The following is a 22,046-nucleotide window of genomic DNA, read 5'->3' as shown; positions in this document are numbered from 1 at the left end:
TTGGATCGGATTCAGCTTCCTCCTACTTTCTATTTTCATCTTAGTTTGATAGATCAATTTTTACATACGTTTTGATTCCTTTTGGTCCTACTTCTAATTTTTATCATACGTTTGAGTTGTAGTTTACTTAATATTTTTTTGTGCTTCAACATCATTCCTTTAGTTGCGACAGTTAATAAAAAGATGAATAAATCTTGAAAGTAAAACATAGTATTGTATATTTTATCTTTGGATGTATCAAAGGTCGAATATATACAGTAGAAGGTTACATTTTATAAATCTAGAAGACGGTAGAATATAACATATATGGTGGGAAAGTATTTTTTCTTTTGACCAGATATAAAGAATTTTACGAAAACTGATCTTAAATGCATCAACCTTTGCAAATGAACAAAGATCCAAAATTGTACATGAAACAACTGATGTGGTCTGCTCATCATCAACTCCAAACAACAGGCAGAATCGGTTTTTCTTTTTCTCACCGGCTCTTAAGATCGAGACAAGACTCCTTTCGAACTGCAAAATATGTGATAAACCAAAAACGTCAAGACTTGTTTTTTCATCATAATACATTCTTCTTAAAACTGAAATAAGAATAGTTTTTGCATCTGTAATTCAGAGTCAAACCTTGGTATTGTCCCACCACGACGTGGATCAGACTCTGTTGCTTGCCGGAGAGCCCTTGCAAAGGCCTTAAAGGTTGCCTCTATTATGTGATGAGAGTTTTTACCAGCAAGCTGTCATAACAAATCGAATTGAAGAAATTCTTGTCAAGAAAAAGAGTTCTGAAACATTAGTTTTCTTGTTTGCCTTAATCAAATATTGGAATCGTAATACCTGTCGGATGTGAAGTGTCATACCAGAAGTATTCACCAATGACTGAAAGAAGTGCTCCACCAACTAAATGAAAGAAGATTCGTTCAATGATCTGACACAAACCAAGAAAGAAAAAAGATAGAAAAAGCCTGAAACTTGAAGTGACCTGCGTATCGTATGTTCCTACTCTCTGCGTTGGTATCTCTAAGTTGTAACCAAGATATGGTCTACCAGATAGATCCTGCCAAAATTTTCATCCATCATCAATTATCAAATTACTGAATCACAAAACTAGATAGATGCAAACAGCAAGCTCACAGATTGTAATTATATATACCAAGGAAACATGTATAAGTGCTTCATCAAGAGGAGCTGTGAAATCTACGAAACGGTTAATCCCTTTCCGCTCCCCAAGTGCCTTTAACAAAGCCTGAGAGATAACAAAAACAGCAAAATTACAGTACCAACTTCCAAAGAAATGCTGCTACAAGAAGAGAAAGCGGGTTTTCTTTTGACTTACTGTTCCAATGGCAAGAGCAACGTCTTCATTTGTATGATGATCATCGATGTGAGTGTCACCGGTAGCTCTTACGTGAACATCGAACAATCCATGTGAAGCAAGTTGCTTATCAAAAGACAAAACATAAGAAAATGGTCAGAAACCATAAGTGTTTCAGCAACACTCAAAAATCGAACAAGGTTCCATTAAAATCGATTGAATTAAGCTCTTGTCAATCTCATAAACGAAACAAAAACGAATCAAACTTGATGAAATGTCCAAGAATTGAATTGATAAGACAAAATGGTTTACATCTAACATATGGTCGAGGAAAGGGATCCCAGAGGAGCTATCTGAAACTCCATTACCATCCAAGTTTATCTTCACAGAGACCTTTGTTTCCTTTGTTTCTCTCTTCACTTCACCTATTCGACCTGATCAAATCAACCCGAGAAATCAGGAACCAGAGAGCGAAATGAGATTCCTCTCATCTATATGTAATCAAAGAGCTAACCTGATTCGATCGGAGAAGAGGAAATCGCCGGGAAACCGTTATCTCCGGGAACCGAAGCGCAGGGGACAGATTCGTGATGCTGAGACTGAGACGCCATCCGTAGGAATCGAGGAGGAGGAAGAGAAGATGCGATTGATAATCGCCGAGGAAAGAATCGGAGAAACTGGGTGGAGGAAGAGTGGCTGAAGATGGCCGGCGCATAAGAGAGCTCCATGGTAGAGTAGAGAGAGAAGAAGAAGGTTTGATTTGTGATTTCTAAACCATAAACGACATCGTAATGTCGGAATGTCAAAGTCAAGATTTTAAGTAAAATAAAAGTGAAATAATTTTCGCCTTTGCTCTTGAAGCTAGATTGGTCTGCGATGGCACTGTAAGTGCAACGTGTGACTGGTTCAATGCTCGAGCAAGGCATTGAGGAGAGAGAGAGAGAGCAACGAGAAATGTTATATATAAAACAAAACAAAAAATAAGAGTTTTTCATATCATACGAGGTATTCTAAAATATCTCTTTTTGTTTTTTTTTTTTTTTGAGGAAATAATCTTAAAACAATGGATACAATATTTGTATGAAAACTGAAGAAATGGGGATGGCTTTTCTGAACAAAAGCTGTTTATATTTGTTTTTGCTTACAACATTCAGATCAATGGATTGATGTGAATTGTAATATATTTGGTTTTTTTTTTTGAAATGGCTGTAAAAATAGAGAAAACAAATTGCTAAAAGTACTCAATTATCCACATATGTTTGGACATAGAATCGAGTTCTTGTGAATGGGCAGAGCCGGGTGCTAATTTCACTCATATGCAAGAATTCTTTTGTTTATTCTACAAGTAAGAACTTGTTTGCGAGATTCATGACTCATGAGAACAACGATTTGGGAGAAACATGCAACGATTTAAATGCTTCATAAAACAAATTTAAACAAATGAGAAGTAGTACATGCTCAAAAAAAAGAAGTAAATGTTCTAAGAAGCATTTTCGTCGAACATGGTGGAGGAGGAATAAATGAGGTGATGATAACACAGAAGATAAGAGGGCAAAAACTCACCGTCGTGAAGCTCGACGGCAGGAGAAGGCACGAGGCCATGAACATATATTTATATATATATGCATAAAACGAATATAGACATTATTAACAAATTCTATTTAGAAAAGCACCAAAATGCTATTAAAAAAAGGAAAAAAAATAAACAGCGATCACAATTTAACTCTGCTTCATTGCTTTGCCGGAAAATCATCATCTTCTTCTCTGTTTTCCGTTTCACCAGTATCCACTGGGGAGCTGATAATATGATCCAAGAAAGCCATGTCGCTGTTCTTTTGAGGAGGAGACTCCATCAAATTCTCTTCTTCTTCTTCTCCAACAAAAGCGCTATATGAATTTGTTTTGCAGTCCATCTCTGATGATGCCTCCGCCATGGTTGATGTTTTGAACTCTGCCTCTTGCATTTTAGAGCATCCATCGTCGTATGAGCCCGGGACTAAACCATCACGGGAAGCGGAATTGACATCCTCGTACACTTGGTGTTTGACCACATCATCATCTGACAACGGTTTATTTCCCGAAGGTGATGCTGTCTCCAAGACAGACACTTGGTTAGCCTTGATCGAAGTATCAAAGCCTTCGTTGCATGGGTCACAGATAATGGTGCAATAAGTAAGAAATTCGACAAAATTATAGAGACACAAGATCGATAAAAAGTAGCTAAATTGATTAAAGCAAACCTGTGTCAGACTCAGCATGTCTTGGTGCTAAAAGCTCTTTCTGTAACACATCAATGCCGGGAAAGGCTAGTAGATTCATGGACCTCATTTCTTTCTTCAGAGAATCATCGACATGTTTAAAACCGAATTTGGATATCCAAACATGGCTAAAGTCAGCAGTTGCAGGGATAACAAGTAATTTGACTTTGAGATGTTGAAGAGCCTTCACGTACAAAAACATAGAGAACCAGAAAACAAATTAGCAGAGTTTAAACTTTCGCTACATCAAAGTAAAGAAGAAAAACAATTAGCTTACTGATTCAACAACACTGAAAAGCCGGCGACACATCCCTTGGTGTCTGTAGACATGCCGAGTTCCAATGAACGGCATCTCAGCTAGCCGGTTTCCATGAAATCTGAACAGAAGAGTTAGAATCTTTAATAACATGTATATTCCTTTTAGCAACAACAAAAATGCATCAAAACCAAAAAAAGAAAAAAGAAACTAGCGATCCTTTTTGTTGTAATCTCACACATAGGATTAAAAAACTAAAACAGAGGATTGTGAGGAGAGAAATAACCTAATAGATGCTGTAGCGACTATTTCGTCGCCTCTTTCAAGTAAAGCAGTATAGAATCCACCAAAATTTAGCCGATTGAAGTTCGACCTACGAGAAGCAATGTATAAACCAAAATAATCAACACAACGAGATACCAAAGATACATTACCAGTAGGAAAACAAATTTGAGGTGCTGAAAAGCTTACCCACAATTGTAAAGGACATTTCGTACAATATTCACCCCACTCCTCCTGTCAATAATAGGGAGGAAGCATTCATCCATGACTGTCATAGCTATGGCAAGCTTGATATTGCTTTCCACGTTATGAGGGTGTCCGCCTATGAATAACTCTGAATCTTTGCATTCCCTATGAACTAGAGACCATGAAAATCCAGCTTCCAACTCATGTTTGACACCGACATACTTCTTGACACCTTCAGCGAGCTGTTAAATCAAAAAGGCATTTTACTTTAACAGAATGCTTTGGTTAAGGACAGAAAATCCTTAGAAATCAGTCGCCTAGCAATTATTTTAAGGACGTCCAATATCTACCGCCTAGAAGCTGGATCACGCTTTTATAAAATGAAGGGAAGTTGCAAAGGGTTTGAGACTTGAAAGAAAAATACCGCTTTGCACGTCTTTCCACAAAAGGAGTCAACTGGTTCAGTGGTGCCAGCTGAGGTAGTATTTGCCTCCAGGATGCATGATTTGTGATCTAGAAAGGGAGAATTCCAACGTCAATTAGAAACAATAAGCAAAACTGAGTGAAAACAAATATGAATTATTCAAAGCAGTGAAAGAACAAATGACATACATTTTTTCTCACACATTTTGCAGGTATTTTCACCCACACTCTGAGTAAAATCTTCGACAACTGCCTTACAGAATTTGCATATACAATTGGGGCAATGCCAATCACCAATGGGAAACATCTGTAATTGAACCTCAAAAAGATCCAATAAGGCATCAGATGACCCTAAAACAACCCTGGTGTAGTTAAAGTCAACGACACTGCTCGATAGAGATTATATATGTTTTGAATCTTATCCCTTCATTTAGCTATAAGTCTTTATCTAACATCTCTTCATAAGGAGCACCACATTGACCATTCTTTCCCTTTTTGTAAATTTGCATAGCTTAGCACTAACTTGTTAAAAAATAATCCATCGAAGACAAATATAAAAAAACAGCAAAATCAGCATACCCGTATGTCTAGGCATCTTTGGTGGAAAGTTGAAGGACAGCCATCACAACAAACTAAATCACCTCCATCTCCACAAATACCACAAGCATCGTCATTTGGATCATCAGCAATTACATCTACCGAACAAAAACCGATGTGCCCAACACCCTTTTGCTTATCCCATGCATCGATTTGGCATTGAAGAAGAGAAACCCCAGAATCCAAAAATATGTTCTGAAATGGCTGCTGCAATTTGCTTCCAGCATGTATCTCAAACTTCGAAACTGAAAGAGTTTTACAACAACAACCACAGTGAATCCCCTCTCTTGTTATCCAACCCTCAAGCATAGCACGTGACCGTCGTTGATTCATGTACATCACCTTTTCACTCAACTGTATGGTTCCACTATCAATCAGCCATCCCAGTACAGTACGTTTTTCAAATGAAGGCACGAAACCATCACTCTCTGAATTATCTCCCTTGATTGAACGCCGTACCAACAATGTACTCCTACTATGTTTGGTACTTTTCCCTCCATCCACACGGTGAGAGGAGGAACAAGTTGATCTTTCAGTTTGGCGATGCAAAGGGCTTTCGCTTTTTGAAGTTGTACCCAGTGAGCCGTCTCTGTCATTAACCTCATTCTTTATTGACATGGCAACCCCCTCTGGAGAGAAGCTTCGCTCTTCATTACGAACATATCTATCACCGTTTCTTACTTCGTTTCTATTAGCTGAGAAATCTCTTCCAAAAGTCGCTTGTCCGTCGCTATCACTGGCACATTGTTCCTCCCTTTTCATATCTTTCTCAATCTTTCTTTTGGTTTTCCGTGTCAACTGACTGAGTATCTCATCTGAGATCAGAGTAAATGAGGAACTATCTTCACAAGGCTTGGTCACTTTTTCCCCACTATTTAACTGCTTAAGAAGTGCTTCATAAGCCTTGATAATAGACCAGTATGCTGTTCCCCTGGGGCTTATATAAACTGCATCTAGGTAGTCTCTATTCCTTCTAGGTCTATAATCAATCGTCCACCCTGCTTCCAGTAACATTTCCCTGATTCGCTCACGTAATCTCTGTTTCTCCGTGCCTGAACCGCGCCTAATCTTTCCATCTCTGACTTTTGGAGGCGTTGAAGCTTCAGGTGAGGGTTTTTCTCCTCCAGTGCTTGATATCTGGAAGAGCTTATGAGGCTGAATGACTCTCTTCTGTAGCCTCCCCGAAGTATCACTATCTTCAGAATCTTGCTCCTGGCCCTTACTCTTCCTGGTTAAGGCCGTGGCCATTTTCAACCCATTTGACTGAATCCTCGCAGGGGGAAGCAATTTCGCCATATTTTCCGTTTTAATAGAGGTTGGGGACTGGATAGCAACACGTATTTTACCAGTCTCTTGAACCTTTGAGCCATATTGAATTTGTTTAGCTTCCATGTCAGTGAAATTTTGCGGCAACCCTCCCACCTTATTCAGCTTTTTCGGCATCACCTTGAGGACACCATTTTTCCCCTGAACCCTGATCGGTACATCGAAATTCATGTCACGCTTGTACTTCCTCTGTAACGCATGAGTTTTACTATCGTTTCCACTCACCATACACCTGTTTCTATAACCTTGATTAGCAAGACCTATGTTCCCCGATCCATCTAACCATGGTTTTCTTCTCTTCTCGATATCTAAATCTTTGCTACTAGAGCCAGTTCCATATTCCCTATCAATGCCAAATTGACCAGACCCCAAATTAACTTCACTACCATCAAAGGATCTCTTCATCCTCATTGCTAACAATTCGTCTCCACTCTCCTCATTTTCATCATCATCGTCATCATCCTCATCATCATCTAATCTATGCCTCTTACTCTCCTTCCACTCTCTGCTCTTTCTCACAAAACAATCCCCATTCCCCTCAACCAAATCCCTTTTCAAGCCAAAACGACTCTCTTCTACATTGCGATAGTGTCTCATATCTTGTTCAAAAGGAATCGTAAGTTTGTCGCTAGACTCAGAATCACTCTTGATTATCCTAGACCTCTTCCTATCCAAAATCGGACGACTATCTGAAAACGAGCAGACTCTACCACCAACCCCATCGCTCTTCTTCACAATCAAGCAACCAGAGGAACTTCTTTTCTTTATCAATATACCTGGAGGTTCGCCGGATCTCCTGCCACCTCTCTCCATGGACACCCAAAACTCAATCCACCGGAATCCGATTAACAGCCCTAGATTTCCCACAATTTCACCACGAATTCCAAAATGCAATCACCGGAGACCATGAATCTCCAACGGTGAAGAACCCTAGGAACGCCAGATCTAAATCGACGATAGATCGATCTGCCAAAATTCCCTCAACGAGAGGCGAAACGTGAAAGTAGCTGCGGCGAATGATTCCCGGCGCGGAAACGAGCAAAATGGATGGCTTCCGCCGATTAAATAGCCTGGATTTACTCCGGCGGCGGGCGGAGATGTAATTTCCCGGCCACCAACACGAGAAAATTGGAAGAAAGAAGAGAGCGTTTGATCCACACGGCCTTAATTATATTTTCCACTGTAAAAAAAAAACAAAAATCAAAATTCATAATGTAAATAGAATTTTTTGCTAAATTTAATGTTTATTTTATTTGACGACAAAAAAAACTTTTTATTTTCTCACGAGCTTAATTAAAATTTTATTTTCTGTGCTTATTTTTACGTTGAGGATAAAAAAAAAATTAAAAGAAAAAAACCTTCTTGTAGTTTGTACGTACCTCTTCGTTTTTCCCTCCAAATTTCGTTGGACGACGCAAATCGCTTGTTAAACTTTCGGTAGTGACTAAACCAAAAAAAAAAAAAAAAACCTTTGGGCAGTGACGTAAGACGTGGCAAGATCTGAGAGCTATTTCCGACAATGGAAAATGACGTGGCAAGATCTTATGGCTTCGCCAAAAAAGGGTCGCTAGTGTTAATTTTGTATAATTTCTGTCAATTACTGGAAACATGTCCCCTCAAGGTATACATGTTAGTACAGTACACAACTAAAGACGAGTATCTTAGGAATTAACTAAACCCGGTTCTCGTTTACCGACTCGATTTTGGTTCGTTTACTCCATTTAAAAAGGTCCACATTAGTCCGGTTTGGCTTGGTTTTGGTACGTTAACATTTGAAGTTTTGCGATTAACTCGATTAGACACCATTTTCTGGTGTAAACTGCGTGTTATAGCAGTTATTAAGTTTTATTAGTTTACACTATGATACTTTGGTCATTTAATTTCATCTCATGGCATATTGTGAAATAAAAATATGTATGTATCCTTTCAGAAGCTTGCAAAGCATCTAAGGTGATATGAGATTACGGACTTGTAGTTGATGAAGTGTATTGTAGCTGTACGTATGGTATACTTAACTCTAGAAACAATGTGAGCTTTTAAATATAAACATATGACCTTGTTTGTTTACCTATCGTTAATGGTAGCGATCAAATTTTTTTTTAAATGTTAAATTTTATACCAATTTTAAAATTTTGCATCAACAAAGTTACAAAAATAACTAAGAATGCAGAAAAATCAAAAACTACAAACAAATACAAAGAACAATATGAAACAAAGAAACAAGAAAATTATGTACACGCGTGTTCAGATATTTGCATTTGCAGTTCTAAAGAACCGAGTCTTCATCATTGTCGCCACGAGGAATTCCCACCAGAGGCAAGCACTCAAACCATGTTTCTTTGAGGACAAACACAAAAATAACCATTTCAACGAACTACGTCACAACCTGCAACATAAAAGTCTCTCCATTTCGACCAAAAAAAAAAAAAAAAAAAAAAGTCTCTCCAGGCAGCCAGAGAAACCGCTTCCGGCTGCCATTTCCGAGCTTGCAAGAGCTACGAGAATCATCTCCTACAGAAATTAAGAGAGATGCCAAAAACAAATCTACCATTTCTATTCGTCTCTAGACTGGGTCAAAAATGGAACCTCTTAAATTAGTGGTTAATTGTTGTTCTTTTTTTTATCGCTATGTAGCAATTAAATACAGCTAGCAGTGATATATACTTTTTTTAGCAGTTAGATTTTTCAGCATTCTATCTATACTATTAAAACATAAAAATTGTTTTTGTAACAAAATTGTTGGAAGATATCAAAAAAACAAATAATAACTTTTGTTTTCAATAACACATATTATTCGTTTTTATGTGGGCATCATAATATCAAGTTACAAAGTAAAACTACGATATCTGACTTTAAATTATACAAATTGGAGTATACATACTTTTTGTGATCATGTGAGTATACTAAAAAAATATTGAAACAGTATATTGTATTTCTGCTTGTATTTATAAAAAAGAGGTCCCCATGTTTGTTTTGCTCCCTTTGAAAAACGTAATCATGATTATAGTTTACTTAATGACACAGATGGTACTCATCTAGTGGAAATAATCAGCTTTGTGTCAGAAACTACTACAAATTATTTGCTGAAACGCTTTGGTTAGACGGTTACTGTGTTGGGAACTCTCCCCTCTAATTAAGTTACTAATAGACATTTTTTCATTTTGACATTTACCTAACTAATGTACACTTTGACACTTTCTTAAGCATTTCCAATAGTTTTTTTCATTTTTTCCTTTAAAAATAATATTTCTTCAAAAAATAAAACAAAAATGAAGAAACTATTGGAGAAAACTCTCTTCATTTTTTTTCTTCAAAAAAATATTCTTAAATATATTCTATCTATTATTAATTAGTAACAAAATCCTTTACTTTGCAGTTTTACAAACTTTCATCAATTTATTTTATTTATAGAAATTGTTCAACTTAAAAATTTATTATATAAATAAAATTACACTACATAATATAAATAAAAATAAATTATAACATAATCTTATGAATACTAGTAGACATATGTTTTTTTCTAAAAATGATCAGTTAATGCATTTTAAAATGAGAAATGAGCTGGTTATGTTCTTGTATTTTAATTTTGTTCTTGGCTATTTTCTTTTTTTTATGTTATTGTATTTTTTATTGTGATTATTGCATTTTTGTTTTATAATTTGATTTGATAAACTCATATTCTTAGAATTAATTGGGTAGAAGAAAATACATATTTTTTCTAGGTATCAATTAAAATATATAAAAGTTAGAGATATATTTTGTAAATAAAAAAGTTCACTTTCAAAAATTAAAGAAATGAATAGTATTCCTTCAAATATGAATGAATTTCATTTCTTTTGAAAGTGAAATTGAAGCACCATTAGAATTTTTTTTTATTTTTTTCCTTTAAATGAAGGAAAATGTGAAATTTGGAAGACTATTGCAATGCTCTTATTAGTTACCTAATTCACTGACTTTGAAAAGTATTCATATAGTAATAAAGTAAATATGTGTGATAAATTGAATATAGTGACTAATTAAATTTAATATTCTTTTGAATAGGCGCTTTGGTTAAAGCAAATTATTGATGAGAGGTAGGAGAATGTTGACCAGAACCTAAACGATTATAGGAAAATACACCAAAATAAATAAATTGGTAATTTTTACAAGAACAAATTTATATTCTTGGAAAACATTATAGTTGAACACGGAACCGATTAATTTTACTTTGAATGGTAATCAACAAATTATTGATCCCATTATATATAATCCTTTCACACTTTCACAGTTTCACTTATTGGAGCTCCCTCTCATTCTCAGTAATCGCACGCGATTACGCATTTCCCTAATCAGAGCGATGGAAATTGACGGTGGAGATCGTGTCTCCGGCCAAAAGCCGATCATCATGGTCACTAACGACGACGGTATAGACGCGCCTGGCCTTCGTTCTCTGGTTCGGGTCCTCGTCTCCACTAACCTCTACGACGTTCGCGTCTGCGCTCCTGATTCGTACGTTTCTTACTCTTAAATTTTTGTAGAAATGTTGCTGTATCGCCTTTGATATACGATCTACTGGCTCTCTGCTCTTGTATGATGAATATGTATGAATTTCGAGTCCGTGGACTCATTTGGAAGTGCTCGTCGTTTGATATAATCATGATTCTTAGAAATTGTAAATTGGAATTTTGATTGCAATTGGAACTCGCGAATATGTTTAGATGTTACTCTAACGTATGTGCACTGAGAGATTCACTGCTATATGGGAGTTTCTTGTGTGATGTGTCTGGCTTTGCTCCGTTCAATTTGTACACTAGATTCTTTATCTTTTCCATTTTTTCGTTCCTATTTGGATGTGATTTGTGACTCTTTGCTTGTTATGTCATTTCCAGGGAGAAATCTGCTGTTAGTCACAGTATTATATGGAGTAGACCCCTCACTGCACAACGAGTAGAAATTGATGGAGCTGTAGCCTATGCTGTTTCTGGTTTGTTTCTATTGTTAATGATTTGTTAAAAAGCCTTGAACTTTGAGAGTTTACGGCACTTTTTCTCGTTAATTAGTATGGTTTGAATTGTATGAAATTTGATTGAATGTTGGACACATGTTGGCTCTTCTCTTGGATAACTTGGTTCTGTATGCTCTGAAGGAACCCCTGCGGATTGTACTGGTTTGGGCTTATCGGAAGCACTCTTCCCATCACTTCCTGACCTGGTAACCATATTTTGCTACAAATTAGTACAGTGATCTTGTGGAAGTCTCACTATAAAAACCTTCGGATGCAAAGTGATTTTCATTATGTGCTAATAGAGCTTTCGATTTGTGTCTAACAACAGCTACTTCTGTTTAATCTATAGGAAACTTCGATGAACCGTTGGCTTATATTCTCCATCTTCTTTTCTGGAGATTGTGAATGTGATGTATGTTTTGTTTTCTCCATGCAGGTTCTTAGTGGTATAAACGTGGGTAGCAACTGCGGATATAACATGTCTGTGAACGTTTCCTCCTCTGTTTCCCGTTGCTCTGATTTCAAATTTCATTACTACGTTACGTTTTGTTCTGATTATTAGAGTGCAAATGTAATTTTTCTGTTCGAAAAAATCGCATTCAAGCTTCATAAATGATAAAACCATCAAGATGGTTGAAACTTCTTTCAGGATAAGTAGAAGATATTAAAGGTATAGAAGCAGATATAAATAGTTTAGAATGTTTCTCTGGCAACCAGACTTCTCCTCTAGCCACTTTATTTGTATATGGCTTGTTATGCTTCTATGGTCCCTGCCTGTGTTTATAAAATTAGCACTAACGTGGCTTGTTGTTTTCATCGCAGTGTCTATTCTGGAACTGTCGCTGGCGCTCGGGAAGCCTTTATTTATGATGTCCCTTCTGTCTCCATATCATATGATTGGTAAGAGTATATCCTCAAGAAACTAATGTTTTTAGTTTTACTCGCAGAGATTCTGTTTGCTACTTTAGAATTTTCATAACTTGTATACTTCTTCTCTATTTGTGTCACGATCTTAACTTTTTTATTTAGCCTTCATATAATGTTACCAATACGGAATACCATCTATTTGTTTGGTCACTAATACCATCTAATTTTTTTCATCCTTAATGCTCTCTAGGAAACGTGGAGACATCAATGTTAATGATTTTGTCCTTGCTGCCCAAGCTTGCTTGCCTATTATCAACGGCATACTCAGTGCGATCAAGAACAAAACTCACCCAACAAATTGCTTTCTGAATATCGATTTGCCAACAGATATTGCTAACCATAAGGTAAAGTCTCATGGCAGCTTTAGACGTCATTATCTTATACCTACGCCTAACTGTCCCTCGTTCTGAGTTTCATATGTCTTATACTTCCTTTCCAAATGAAGGGATACAAACTAACTACACAAGGTAAGAGCTTGGGTAAAATGGGATGGAGACAAGTGGAGGAGAAAGCACAAGGAGCGAAGATGTTGTCAACAATGACAATGGAAACAGATTCAGGAGTAGTCTCAGAAAACGGCACATCTGCTGATCATTCACAAGATACCCGTTTATTCAAGAGAGAGGTATCAATAATGATTTGTCACTAGTGTGCTTATCTTACTTCCTCTGTTTCTTCTACATATAAAATTGAGTCCTTTCGGTTCTTTTGCTTGATAGCTAAGGACTGTGTTGGTTGAAGAAGGGACTGATCTCCACTTTCTAAGAGAAGGATATGTAAGCATCCCATATATGTCTCTTGAACTCATCTCCACACCGTTATCTTAACTTAATGGTAATCAAACGCTCTTTTAAAACCGCAGATTACAGTGACGCCGCTTGGAGCTCTATCTCAGGTTGATGTGGATTGCCAAGACTACTACAAAGAATGGCTTCCCAAGATTACAAACCAGCCATATTCTTCATCCTTGTGATGCGACCATATGAAAAATTCACTTTTTAAAGGAACTTACCCATTGTGGACCACAATCTGTGGTGGACCTATTATTCTATCAGTATTAGTTTAATTATCCATACTCTTGAGTTATTATATTGTGTTCTATATGCAGCTAAAACTCTGGCAACAAATTTTGTTGCAAGTCAACCATGATCATATAAATCATTAGCTTATGAACTCTTTTGCATTAGCTTAACCTGTTAAAACGAACAAGCCTACAATGTGTTTTTCTAGCATGTGTGATGTGACACATTACATCAACTAAAAATATGCATGTGAGAATCACCTCTCTCACATGAAGAAGAAGACATCGTCCTCGAAGGTACATATTAGAATCCCAAATTAATATGAAACCAAAATAGTATAGAAGAGACCTGGTTTTGACTTTTGAGTTGAAAACTGATGAAACTTAAACACGTACATAATTCAACTATACATCTTTGAGATTCTAGCGATCACTACATTTTTTTTTTTCTGATCAATAAATTTCTCGTTTCAACCAACAAAAATATAATATCCAAAATTACAAATGACAAAAAGACTTGTTTTTAAACCTTTGATTATTTCACTTGTTGAACTTACTAAGACTTGAGCTTGTTTTCGGTTAGCTGAGAATCAGAGGTGGATTTAGAGTCACCACGACCAAAGGCAACCTCGTCCATGCTCTGGCCTAAGCGGCGGTATCTACCTCCGGCCTCCACAAAAGCAGGGCAAGGCCTGTAAGCCTTAATGGGCCACCAACCGAAACCAGGGACTGTAGCAATGCCGCCTTGAATCCTCCCTTCGCCATTGCAACCACTCTCTTTCTCCTCCTTCCCGCACCCTCTGCAACCACTCAGATTGAAGTTGTCTTCGTCGTTGCCATTAGTTTCTACGACGGAAGCCGGGGAAGAAGATAGTGGACGATGATGATGCTTTGTAGATTTGTTGAGGATGAGACTGCTCGTTGATGGGTTTGATTTGTGACTGCCATTGTTGGCGATGAAACATCGTGGTAGATAGATTGAAGAAAAGGAACTCGCCATTGAGCTGAGAGCAGAGGCCAGAGAGTCTGAGAAGATGATAAAATTTGAATGGCCACAAAATGATAATGATAACGAATTTATACCTGTGGCTTCTTTCAACTACAAAGTCTCTGGACCAAAGAGAGTCTCTTAATACATGTTTAACTTTCAGAAGTCGATTAGTCTCTTGCTCTGACTTTGAATCTTTCTTCTTCTTCATTCTTTAAGCACACTTAATCACTCTTATTAGTATAATTGGCTCCGATTCTTCACTTCAAAATTGACTAAGCATAATATATATAAAGTTGCAACACTTCACCAAACCCTTCAAGCATATAGGAATTGATTAGATAGCTTTACCTTTTTCACATAAGTTATTAGCTTCTTAAATCTTCTTCTCAAATTCAGTTGTATCCATCACCAATCTAGCCATATCAACCAGTGATGGTGATCACAATTGATGTCATTTCTTTTTTAGTTTTGTTTTTTTTTTCATCCCAAAATTGATCATAAGTGAGATGGAGAATGTCATTAATTAGTCAATAATGTCATCTTCGTCATCTAAATTTTCTTTCTGAACAAAATCCTAGAAAACGTCTGAAATTCTTATTTTCCTCAATTCGTTATAATAAGATTTGACAATACAATGACAAACTGCATGCTACGGGTTCTATTATCAGCTATACGAATCAAGGTTTTAATCTCCTACTCTATAGAAAGAGACTATTAAATCTTTATTTTTGCTTCCAATTATGTTATTAAACCCAATTACCCTATAATCTGTTATTGACAAACAATGGAAACAAGAGTGAAAAAGAAGATCATCAACTTAATTCATTTGTGCCTTCTAGAATTTAGGTGAGAAAATTATGTAACGTAAGAAAATTCAAGCGCAGGACCTGTGATTGCAATAACATCATCACATGTACAAGTGGGAGATTACTTAGTAATCTTGCATAATCCTTGTTTTATTGTTTTTCCAACCATAATCTTTGGTTTGCACTTCAAGTTATGATATATATAATATACAATCGTTATACATAAAATCCGTATGCTATTAAGTTTGCTCCCTTAAAAGAGAAGGAAGAGTATATAACGTGATAATCATTTTTCATCTTTACGTTTCTTATCATTCTAATTAATCTCATTCGACTTTCCAAGTCAGACTATATGTTTAATTTTTATTCACATAGATCACATGCACATATAAACATTTGGTGCATGAATATATATATATATATATATATATATATATATCGTTGTCGTCTTCTTCAAATAACAACTCCATAAAGATTCTTTCGGACTAATTAAATTTGACCATAAATTTTCCATCAATGAAGAGACCAATACTAATTACCCTAATCTTTCTCCTACAATGTGCTTTCAATCATAGCCTACATTTCCACCCATTAGATCCCTTAACTCCCCAAGAAATCAACAAAACAAGCTCCATCGTCAAGAAATCTCATCTAGGCAAACTCAAAGATCTCACATTTCACTACCTCGATCTTGAAGAACCAAACAAAAGCCACGTACTAAAATGGCTATCGTCCAAGAACAAACCACCACAACCACCACGTCGTCGCTCGCTCGTTGTTGTTCGAGCCGGTGGTCAAACCCACGAGCTCATCATCGACCTAACCACAAGCAAGATCGCATCCTCACGCATTTACACAGGCCATGGCTTCCCTTCATTCACATTCATAGAGCTTTTCAAAGCAAGCAAGCTTCCTCTAACTTACCCTTCTTTCAAGAAATCGATTCTTGATCGATCCCTAAACATCTCCGAGGTTTCTTGCATCCCTTTCACCGTTGGTTGGTACGGAGAAACCATCACGAGACGAGAGGTCAAAGCCTCTTGCTTTTACAGAGACGGATCGGTCAACGTTTTCACAAGACCCATCGAAGGAATCACCGTGACCATAGACGTTGACTCAATGCAAGTCGTGAAATATTCTGATAGATTCAGAAAGCCTCTCCCTGATTCAAAAGGTAACGACTTTCGGACCAAACACAAACCTTTCCCGTTCTCTTGCAACGTCTCCGACACAGGCTTCAAGATTCTCGGTAATAAAATCATCAAATGGGCTAATTGGAAATTCCACGTCGGATTTACCGCTCGAGCTGGGGTCACCATATCGACGGCTTCGGTTCGTGACCCGAGAACTAGAAGGTTCAGACGAGTGATGTACAGAGGACACGTGTCAGAGACTTTTGTTCCGTACATGGATCCTACCTACGAATGGTACTTCCGTACGTTCATGGACATCGGAGAGTTCGGTTTCGGGAGATCCGCCGTCAATCTGCAGCCGCTCATCGACTGTCCACAAAACGCTGCGTTTTTGGATGGACACGTGGCGGGACCAGATGGGACAGCTCAGAGGATGAGCAATGTGATGTGTGTCTTTGAGAAAAACGGTTATGGTGCTTCGTTTAGACACACCGAGATTAATGTTCCAGGACAAGTGGTAAACTTCAAAATCCAGCTCCTTAATTACTTATATAATTATATAAAAAGTAACTAATTAATAATTCATAACTAATGTTGTTGCAGATTACTAGTGGTAATGCTGATATTAGTTTAGTGGTTAGAATGGTGGCAACACTCGGAAACTATGATTACATCGTGGATTGGGAATTTAAAAAGGATGGAGCCATCAGAGTTGGGGTAATGTAAACTTAATGTATTTTAAATTTTTTTTTTTTTAATAATCAAGAAGAGGTTTAGGAAATCTGTACATTCTCCTAAGTTCGGATTAGTCTTTAATATTATTATCCGTCCCAATTATCAATAATAACTCGACTTTTTGGATTATCCCATAGTATATTTCCAGTCGAGTTATCGATCTCTTTCTATTTCACAATAGATCTGATATTATAGAAATGTCGAAAAAATTTCTATACAAAAATTTTAAAATAATTTAATAATTTATGTGCAAAAGTCTTAAACATCATTTATTTTTAAATTGATGAAATAATTTTTAGCTTAATTGAATTATTTTCAATGTAGTTTCTCGGATTTTTGAAAATTTTCTCCAGAAATTTTCACCAATGTAATTCTTCTATTCTACTTTGATAGTTTAATAAAAATTAGATGAAAAAAGAAAACTAGCTAAAATCATGCGTCTCAAAGTATTTGAGCAAAAATCTTTATTGTGATTTTCATAATTTGCATAATCTTTCTTTGACAATGCAAGTTCTCAATAATTATATATGTAGGTGGATTTGACTGGAGTTTTGGAAGTAAAAGCGACGTCGTACACTTCGAACGATCAGATAACAGAGGACATTCACGGGACACTCGTGGCTAAAAACACCATCGCCGTTAACCACGACCATTACCTGACGTACTACTTAGATCTTGACGTTGACGGTAACGGTAATTCCTTGGTGAAAGCCAAACTTAAAACGGTAAGAGTAAAGGACGTTAATAACAAAACGTCTTCTCCGAGGAAAAGTTACTGGACGGTCGTCAAAGAGACGGCGAAAACGGAAGCTGATGGTAGAGTTCGGCTCGGCTCAGAGCCGGTTGAGCTGTTAATAGTTAACCCACAAAAAAAGACGAAAATTGGGAATACGGTTGGTTACCGGCTGATACCAGATCATTTACCGGCAACTTCTCTTTTAACGGACGATGATTACCCGGAGATAAGAGCGGCTTACACGAAGTATCCGGTTTGGGTAACCGCTTATAACCGGTCAGAGAGATGGGCCGGTGGGTTTTATAGTGATAGGAGCCGTGGAGATGACGGCTTAGCTGCATGGAGTAGCAAGTAAATTATTTTATTAAATTAATCATTTTATTATTATTTTTTGTCATTTATTCATAATAGTACAATTATTATTTACAAAAAGGAAAAAAAATGGAATAATTTTGTGGGTTTTGTCTTTTGGGAACAGGAACAGAGAAATAGAGAACAAAGACATAGTGATGTGGTACAATGTTGGGTTTCATCACATTCCATACCAAGAAGATTTTCCAGTAATGCCAACTCTTCACGGAGGATTTACTCTTCGACCTTCTAATTTTTTTGACAACGATCCTTTGATCGGGTAAATACGTTAGTTTATGTTTAATCTAGTAATACGAAGAAGATTGACACTTTCCTATGGCACGATATTGATTTTATGTTTTTTTTTTTTTTTTGGCCAAACTTTCAAATAATTGGTCCAAGTAAGATGTATTAGATTCAGCTGATTTTAAAAGTTTCTAATTGAGCAATGAAATTGGTTCCGAAATTTATTCTATAAATTTTTATATAATCTGCACATTATGGCACAATGGTCTCAGTACTAAGACCGTACTATAGTTCCAAGTTCAAATTCAGTATACAAAACATTTTTCGTGGAGACACTTTACACATTGGATTTCTAGTTTGGGTATAGGTTGCATAAAAACAGAGTATGCGGAAACAAAATATTTGACAATTACTTTAAAAAAAATTATAAGTATGAAAAACTTTTGCAAACATAAATCTACTTACTAATAAAAATATCTTATCTTATATATAAAACTTGGCCAACTCTCTCCAGTTGAGTGACACATCAGCGTTGGAGAGAGCCACCTGTCATCTTCAAATTAATAGAATAATTAATTAATTATATTTAAAGCAAAAACAATAAAACATATTAAAATATATTAAAACACATTAAAACTCATTAAAAACATAATAAATATTGATATATATTTATATTAGAATAAAATTCAAATTTAATTTAACTATATACAAACTTATAAATATTATATAATACAAGACTTTTTAAATGCACAATTCTATTTTTTTAAAATGTTTTAAACTTCATTTATAAACTAAAAATATAATTAAATTTTAATGCAAGTGAAAAAAATTATGAGACTAAATAAGTTAAATTTTTTTAAATAATCTTATATAAAAATTCAACTAATAAAATTATAAAACACAAATCATATTTAATAAACTATTAAAAAGATAAAAGTTATTAAAAATAATAGTAAAAAGAAAGATATCCACATAAAAATGCCATATATGGTTTTTTTTAAGTAATAAAAAAAGATGAAATCAATGAAATATATATAACCAAAACAATCAAATATTAAATTAAAAAAAATAACAAATATTATATTAGTACGATTTACAAGAATAAAAAGAATATAAAGATCGAAGAAAAAATGAAACTATTTAATACAACTGGTGTAAAGGAGATACATATAATATATCATCAAGAAGAAATAAAAAAAATATAACTATTTTAGACAAAAATACATTAATAATAAACTTAAAGTTCAATATAAATTATTTAAAATATAAATTCAAACAAGATCTGCGCATACGCGCGAGTTCTCTCCTAGTACTAATAAAAGTTATTGTTATATTTATATAAGGACATCCATATCAGCTTTTTAAACAGCCAATTAAAATATTCAAAATCAGCATTATAATTAAACGTTAAATAATGTCAAAAATTCTTAAAGAGATATCAAAAGAGCTAAATTACCACACAAAAAAAAATCATTTGAAAGGAAATTAACTTGATATATACTCTATAGAAAATCAACATAAAAAAACTTAACTGACAAAGAAATTGAATATATGTCTTAAAACTGTCATAAGGTAAAATTAGCACTGTGAATGAAGACTTTGTAACACATATTCTATCCATTAGGTATAATTACATTATTTACATGAAAGTCTTTGAATATGCCACATAAATCAGTTTAGTAATTTACCCAATGTATGCATGAATGCCCAAACATTGCCTAAGCTTCTTACAACGATTTTGCATGACTCTCTTCTGAACAACAATTCACCTGCATGACTCTCGAGAACGATTTTGCATGACTTTACTCAATACAACAATTTTGCATGATTTCAATTCATCGATTATGCAGTATTACTTACAATGAGTTTGAATTTTTCATGTGAATTTAGTAATTCTATTTTTTTATTAGTGTAGTTTCTTGCATCAATTTTAATGTTAATGAGATCTTGGATCGATAGTCATAAATTATGATTCACTTCATCTTTTCATCTCAAATTATCTATGTATCAACAGATCTAACGTTTGTCTAAATTTGTCATAACGATTTTGCTAACCTTCTGATTGAAAGATTTTAAATTCATCAGTTATGAATTAGTACATAAATGTGATTAGACTTACTACAAACTGATGAGTTTTACATTTTCCTAAGAATTCGATGATAGAATTCCCTGGTTCTTACAACAATTTTACTACCAATTATACTTCTATTTTATTATTAAGAGTTAGACAACCTTCGAACTTAAAAAAAACACATACATAAGATAATAGTTTCAGCATAAATTCAGAAATTGTAAGATGAAGTTTCAGAACATGATGAGAAAAATTTATATGTCCATGGATTGTAAATGGCGTGATTAAAGACAAAAAATTGAATTCTAGACAAGTAGTGTTGACTTTATTGCACAACTGTTGACCATAAAGATCTTTGTTATATGAGAGCAAGGATATTATCTTTCTCCACTTCGAATTCACATGACGAAAACAAACACAAATTAACATATTTCTTCTAATAGGATTTCCTATGGTTAACCTATATTAGGTTCCTCCCCCTCGATATTGGTTGTTTATAGAATTCTTAATTAGTGTAAAACTATTTAATTTTCTTTTTGGTCGGTACCAGCATTATCCGACGTCGTGCTGTATATATGTTTTTGGAGTAAATTCTGGTAAATCCAGATTTTTGTATAATATTTTTTTTTTTGTTTTTAGTTTCTAGGTTTCTCTGGATATTTTGTTTCTGTTAATCGGATAGTAATCTCAAGCGTAAACCGGTAATAAGTTCTGGCTTGTTCGGATTTTTTTTTGGTTTCTCTTTTTGCTTGCTCTATTTAAATCCCAAAAGAGTTAATTGCGTGTTGTTTCACCAGTACTTGTTTTTTTCTTCCACGGTGTGTAAATCCTCGCTCTCCTTGAATGAAATTTTGAGTGATGGTTCTTAATGGTTGAAAATTAACAAGATGAAGCGACTGTTTGGTGATGAGTATGACGAATTAGAACTTGTCGTCGTGTTCTGATGCTTCTCTAATGAATATTCCGCAACTGATCAAGCTGAAGAAAAGGATTAAATTTTGATTAACTAGATATCTTCCGGCAAAATCGCAAAAGGAGTCAAGTCGGTACCAACCACTATGACAAGAAGCTTCAACAATTAAAAAGATGATTTGTTAAGTATTACCAGCGTTGACTTTTCCCGGCGGTAAACGTTCACGGCGGAGAGATATATCACAGTGGTGATACATGTAAGATGGAACTTCAGATCTATCTGCTAAGGCGGCCACGTGGAGATATTTTCTTCTTTTCATACACACTAGTATTTGCCCCGCGCTACGCGGGTTTTTTTGTTGTTATAATATATTTTAATTTTATAGTGTTCATAATATTCATATGAATATCATGTATCATAGTATTCTGAAAGATTAATACAATAAAATATATAGTAAGTTGCCAAATTAACAATGAATATAGTAATATT

The 22,046-nt window shown here is 35.3% G+C and overlaps 5 protein-coding genes and 1 long non-coding RNA gene across 6 annotated transcripts; 2 read left to right on the top strand and 4 right to left on the bottom strand.

The window, feature by feature from the left end:
- Nucleotides 1-354: 354 nt before the first annotated feature.
- On the bottom strand, nt 355-2,093 carry LOC18029178 (imidazoleglycerol-phosphate dehydratase 2, chloroplastic). The gene is made up of 8 exons (XM_006414559.2): nt 1,830-2,093; nt 1,628-1,749; nt 1,337-1,441; nt 1,154-1,246; nt 983-1,057; nt 838-900; nt 628-737; nt 355-516 (listed from the first exon to the last, which is right to left on the bottom strand). Exons 1-8 carry the CDS (start codon nt 2,041-2,043, stop codon nt 489-491), a joined length of 810 nt encoding a protein of 269 aa, XP_006414622.1. The 5' UTR covers nt 2,044-2,093; the 3' UTR covers nt 355-488.
- Nucleotides 2,094-2,872: 779 nt separating this feature from the next.
- On the bottom strand, nt 2,873-7,793 carry LOC18029177 (increased DNA methylation 1). Its single transcript, XM_006414558.2, has 8 exons — nt 5,300-7,793; nt 4,910-5,027; nt 4,722-4,810; nt 4,301-4,539; nt 4,116-4,202; nt 3,851-3,950; nt 3,556-3,757; nt 2,873-3,452 (listed from the first exon to the last, which is right to left on the bottom strand). Exons 1-8 carry the CDS (start codon nt 7,454-7,456, stop codon nt 3,046-3,048), a joined length of 3,399 nt encoding a protein of 1,132 aa, XP_006414621.1. The 5' UTR covers nt 7,457-7,793; the 3' UTR covers nt 2,873-3,045.
- A 3,131-nt stretch (nt 7,794-10,924) lies between these two features.
- Nucleotides 10,925-13,668, top strand: LOC18029175 (5'-nucleotidase SurE). The gene is made up of 9 exons (XM_006414557.2): nt 10,925-11,131; nt 11,512-11,606; nt 11,769-11,833; nt 12,064-12,107; nt 12,450-12,527; nt 12,745-12,898; nt 13,000-13,179; nt 13,274-13,330; nt 13,417-13,668. The coding sequence occupies exons 1-9, from the start codon at nt 10,980-10,982 to the stop codon at nt 13,525-13,527; spliced, it is 936 nt and encodes a 311-aa protein (XP_006414620.1). The 5' UTR covers nt 10,925-10,979; the 3' UTR covers nt 13,528-13,668.
- Nucleotides 13,669-13,914: 246 nt separating this feature from the next.
- LOC18029176 lies at nt 13,915-14,620 on the bottom strand. The gene has a single exon (XM_024149560.1). It carries the CDS (start codon nt 14,573-14,575, stop codon nt 14,132-14,134), a length of 444 nt encoding a protein of 147 aa, XP_024005328.1. The 5' UTR covers nt 14,576-14,620; the 3' UTR covers nt 13,915-14,131.
- A 1,268-nt stretch (nt 14,621-15,888) lies between these two features.
- Nucleotides 15,889-18,611, top strand: LOC18029174 (primary amine oxidase 1). Its single transcript, XM_006414556.2, has 4 exons — nt 15,889-17,022; nt 17,109-17,222; nt 17,774-18,327; nt 18,455-18,611. The coding sequence occupies exons 1-4, from the start codon at nt 15,889-15,891 to the stop codon at nt 18,609-18,611; spliced, it is 1,959 nt and encodes a 652-aa protein (XP_006414619.1).
- Nucleotides 18,612-21,283: 2,672 nt separating this feature from the next.
- Nucleotides 21,284-21,812, bottom strand: LOC112082329. The gene is made up of 2 exons (XR_002896990.1): nt 21,750-21,812; nt 21,284-21,622 (listed from the first exon to the last, which is right to left on the bottom strand). It is a non-coding gene; the product is annotated as an uncharacterized LOC112082329 (long non-coding RNA).
- Between the last annotated feature and the right edge of the window lie 234 nt (nt 21,813-22,046).

Source organism: Eutrema salsugineum, unplaced genomic scaffold (assembly GCF_000478725.1).
Source record: "Eutrema salsugineum unplaced genomic scaffold, Eutsalg1_0 scaffold_1, whole genome shotgun sequence".
In the NCBI taxonomy this organism is placed as follows: domain Eukaryota; kingdom Viridiplantae; phylum Streptophyta; class Magnoliopsida; order Brassicales; family Brassicaceae; genus Eutrema; species Eutrema salsugineum.
This window is presented reverse-complemented; position numbering and strand designations above follow the sequence as displayed.

What these genes read in the sequence shown, in the direction of transcription:
- LOC18029178 (XM_006414559.2), bottom strand. Translation starts at nt 2,043, where the DNA reads ATGGAGCTCTCTTATGCGCCGGCCATCTTCAGCCACTCTTCCTCCACC. An exon ending in TTGCTCTTGCCATTGGAACA is followed by an intron (nt 1,247 to 1,336) that starts GTAAGTCAAAAG and finishes GTTATCTCTCAG; the next exon opens with GCTTTGTTAAAGGCACTTGG. An exon ending in TAGGAACATACGATACGCAG is followed by an intron (nt 901 to 982) that starts GTCACTTCAAGT and finishes TCTTTCATTTAG; the next exon opens with TTGGTGGAGCACTTCTTTCA.
- LOC18029177 (XM_006414558.2), bottom strand. Translation starts at nt 7,456, where the DNA reads ATGGAGAGAGGTGGCAGGAGATCCGGCGAACCTCCAGGTATATTGATA. An exon ending in AAAGATGCCTAGACATACGG is followed by an intron (nt 5,028 to 5,299) that starts GTATGCTGATTT and finishes GTTCAATTACAG; the next exon opens with ATGTTTCCCATTGGTGATTG. An exon ending in GTCGCTACAGCATCTATTAG is followed by an intron (nt 3,951 to 4,115) that starts GTTATTTCTCTC and finishes TCTTCTGTTCAG; the next exon opens with ATTTCATGGAAACCGGCTAG.
- LOC18029175 (XM_006414557.2), top strand. Translation starts at nt 10,980, where the DNA reads ATGGAAATTGACGGTGGAGATCGTGTCTCCGGCCAAAAGCCGATCATC. An exon ending in TGTAGCCTATGCTGTTTCTG is followed by an intron (nt 11,607 to 11,768) that starts GTTTGTTTCTAT and finishes TATGCTCTGAAG; the next exon opens with GAACCCCTGCGGATTGTACT. An exon ending in GTCTCCATATCATATGATTG is followed by an intron (nt 12,528 to 12,744) that starts GTAAGAGTATAT and finishes AATGCTCTCTAG; the next exon opens with GAAACGTGGAGACATCAATG.
- LOC18029176 (XM_024149560.1), bottom strand. Translation starts at nt 14,575, where the DNA reads ATGGCGAGTTCCTTTTCTTCAATCTATCTACCACGATGTTTCATCGCC.
- LOC18029174 (XM_006414556.2), top strand. Translation starts at nt 15,889, where the DNA reads ATGAAGAGACCAATACTAATTACCCTAATCTTTCTCCTACAATGTGCT. An exon ending in TTAATGTTCCAGGACAAGTG is followed by an intron (nt 17,023 to 17,108) that starts GTAAACTTCAAA and finishes ATGTTGTTGCAG; the next exon opens with ATTACTAGTGGTAATGCTGA. An exon ending in ATGGAGCCATCAGAGTTGGG is followed by an intron (nt 17,223 to 17,773) that starts GTAATGTAAACT and finishes TTATATATGTAG; the next exon opens with GTGGATTTGACTGGAGTTTT.